This window comes from Apium graveolens, chromosome 5 (genome assembly GCF_009905375.1).
Source record: "Apium graveolens cultivar Ventura chromosome 5, ASM990537v1, whole genome shotgun sequence".
NCBI classification, from domain to species: domain Eukaryota; kingdom Viridiplantae; phylum Streptophyta; class Magnoliopsida; order Apiales; family Apiaceae; genus Apium; species Apium graveolens.
In genome coordinates, this window is record NC_133651.1 from 70,554,958 (window position 1) to 70,556,134 (window position 1,177).

The window sequence follows — 1,177 nt, forward strand, 5'->3', positions numbered from 1 at the left end:
CTCGATCTAGTGGCAATCTTGGTAATTCGTCTGGGAAAACGTCGGGAAACTCATTAACAATTGGGATTTCCTGTATCTTAGGTTGTTCTTTACTAGCATCCACAATATGTGCTAAATAGGCCTCACATCCTTGTCTTAATAATCATTTTGTTTGAATCATCGTCAAAAACTTATTCTCTTGTTTCCGCCCTCGAAAGATGACTTCCTTATCGTCCTAGGACTTCAACCTCACTTTCTTGCTTTTACACTCAATCTGAGCATCATGGTCTGCTAGCCAATCCATTCCTAGGATGATATCAAATTCTCCTAGTTTGAAAGGTATCAAGTTCGCGAAGAAATGACGACCTCCTATCTCTATGTCGCAACTAGGATAAATTCTATCAACAGAGACTTTATCCTGATTAGCCACTTCTATAACCAAGTTGGGCTCTAAAGGTTGAGTAGCACAATTCAATTTATCAACAAAATTCTTGGATATAAAAGACTTGGTAGCTCCTGAATCCACTAATACTTTTGCATCCAAAGAGTTCACGATAAGCGCCGCACATGCGATCATATCTGAGTCCTGAACAACATCCTTCATCGTCATGTTAAAAGTTCGAGCCCTTGGTTACACTTGAGGTGCTGGTGGTGGTGGTCCAGTTATCCTGAGAACATTTGCTTGTTGAACAGGTTCCTTACAATCTCTAGCCATATGTCCCAACTTGCCACATTTAAAACATGTCACACCTTTCCTGTCCGAAGAACTGGTGCATTCTGAAGAATAATGGCCCTTCTTGTTACACTTGAAGCATGTGATGTTAGGCTTGTTACAAATTCTAGAATGCTTTTTCCCACACGTCTTATATTCTGAGGCGGGGGGTCTATTTCCTTTTTGTTGCTGATTCTGAGTGGAGAAACGGTTACCCTGTCCAACATTTCTGGGTTTGAACCCTTGGAATCCCTTATTTATCGGGTTGTCAGAACCCTTTTTGAACTTTCCCTACGACTTTCCACTTCCTTGTCCTTGACTTTCTTCAGAACCCTGAAATTTTCTTTTCTTGTTATCATTCTCCCTCTTTGACATTTCACTTTCACCTTCTATAATCATAGCCTTCTGAACCACTGCAGCATATGTCTAGAGTTCGAGAACTGCCACCTATCTACGTATCCATGATTTAAGTCCTTGTTGGAATTG

At 40.7% G+C, this 1,177-nt stretch overlaps 1 protein-coding gene across 1 annotated transcript; it reads right to left on the bottom strand.

The window, feature by feature from the left end:
• Positions 1-214: 214 nt before the first annotated feature.
• LOC141660165 (uncharacterized) lies at positions 215-589 on the bottom strand. The gene has a single exon (XM_074467126.1). It carries the CDS (start codon positions 587-589, stop codon positions 215-217), a length of 375 nt encoding a protein of 124 aa, XP_074323227.1.
• Positions 590-1,177: the final 588 nt, after the last annotated feature.

Coding starts and splice junctions, on each gene's coding strand:
- LOC141660165 (XM_074467126.1), bottom strand. CDS start 589: ATGACGATGAAGGATGTTGTTCAGGACTCAGATATGATCGCATGTGCG.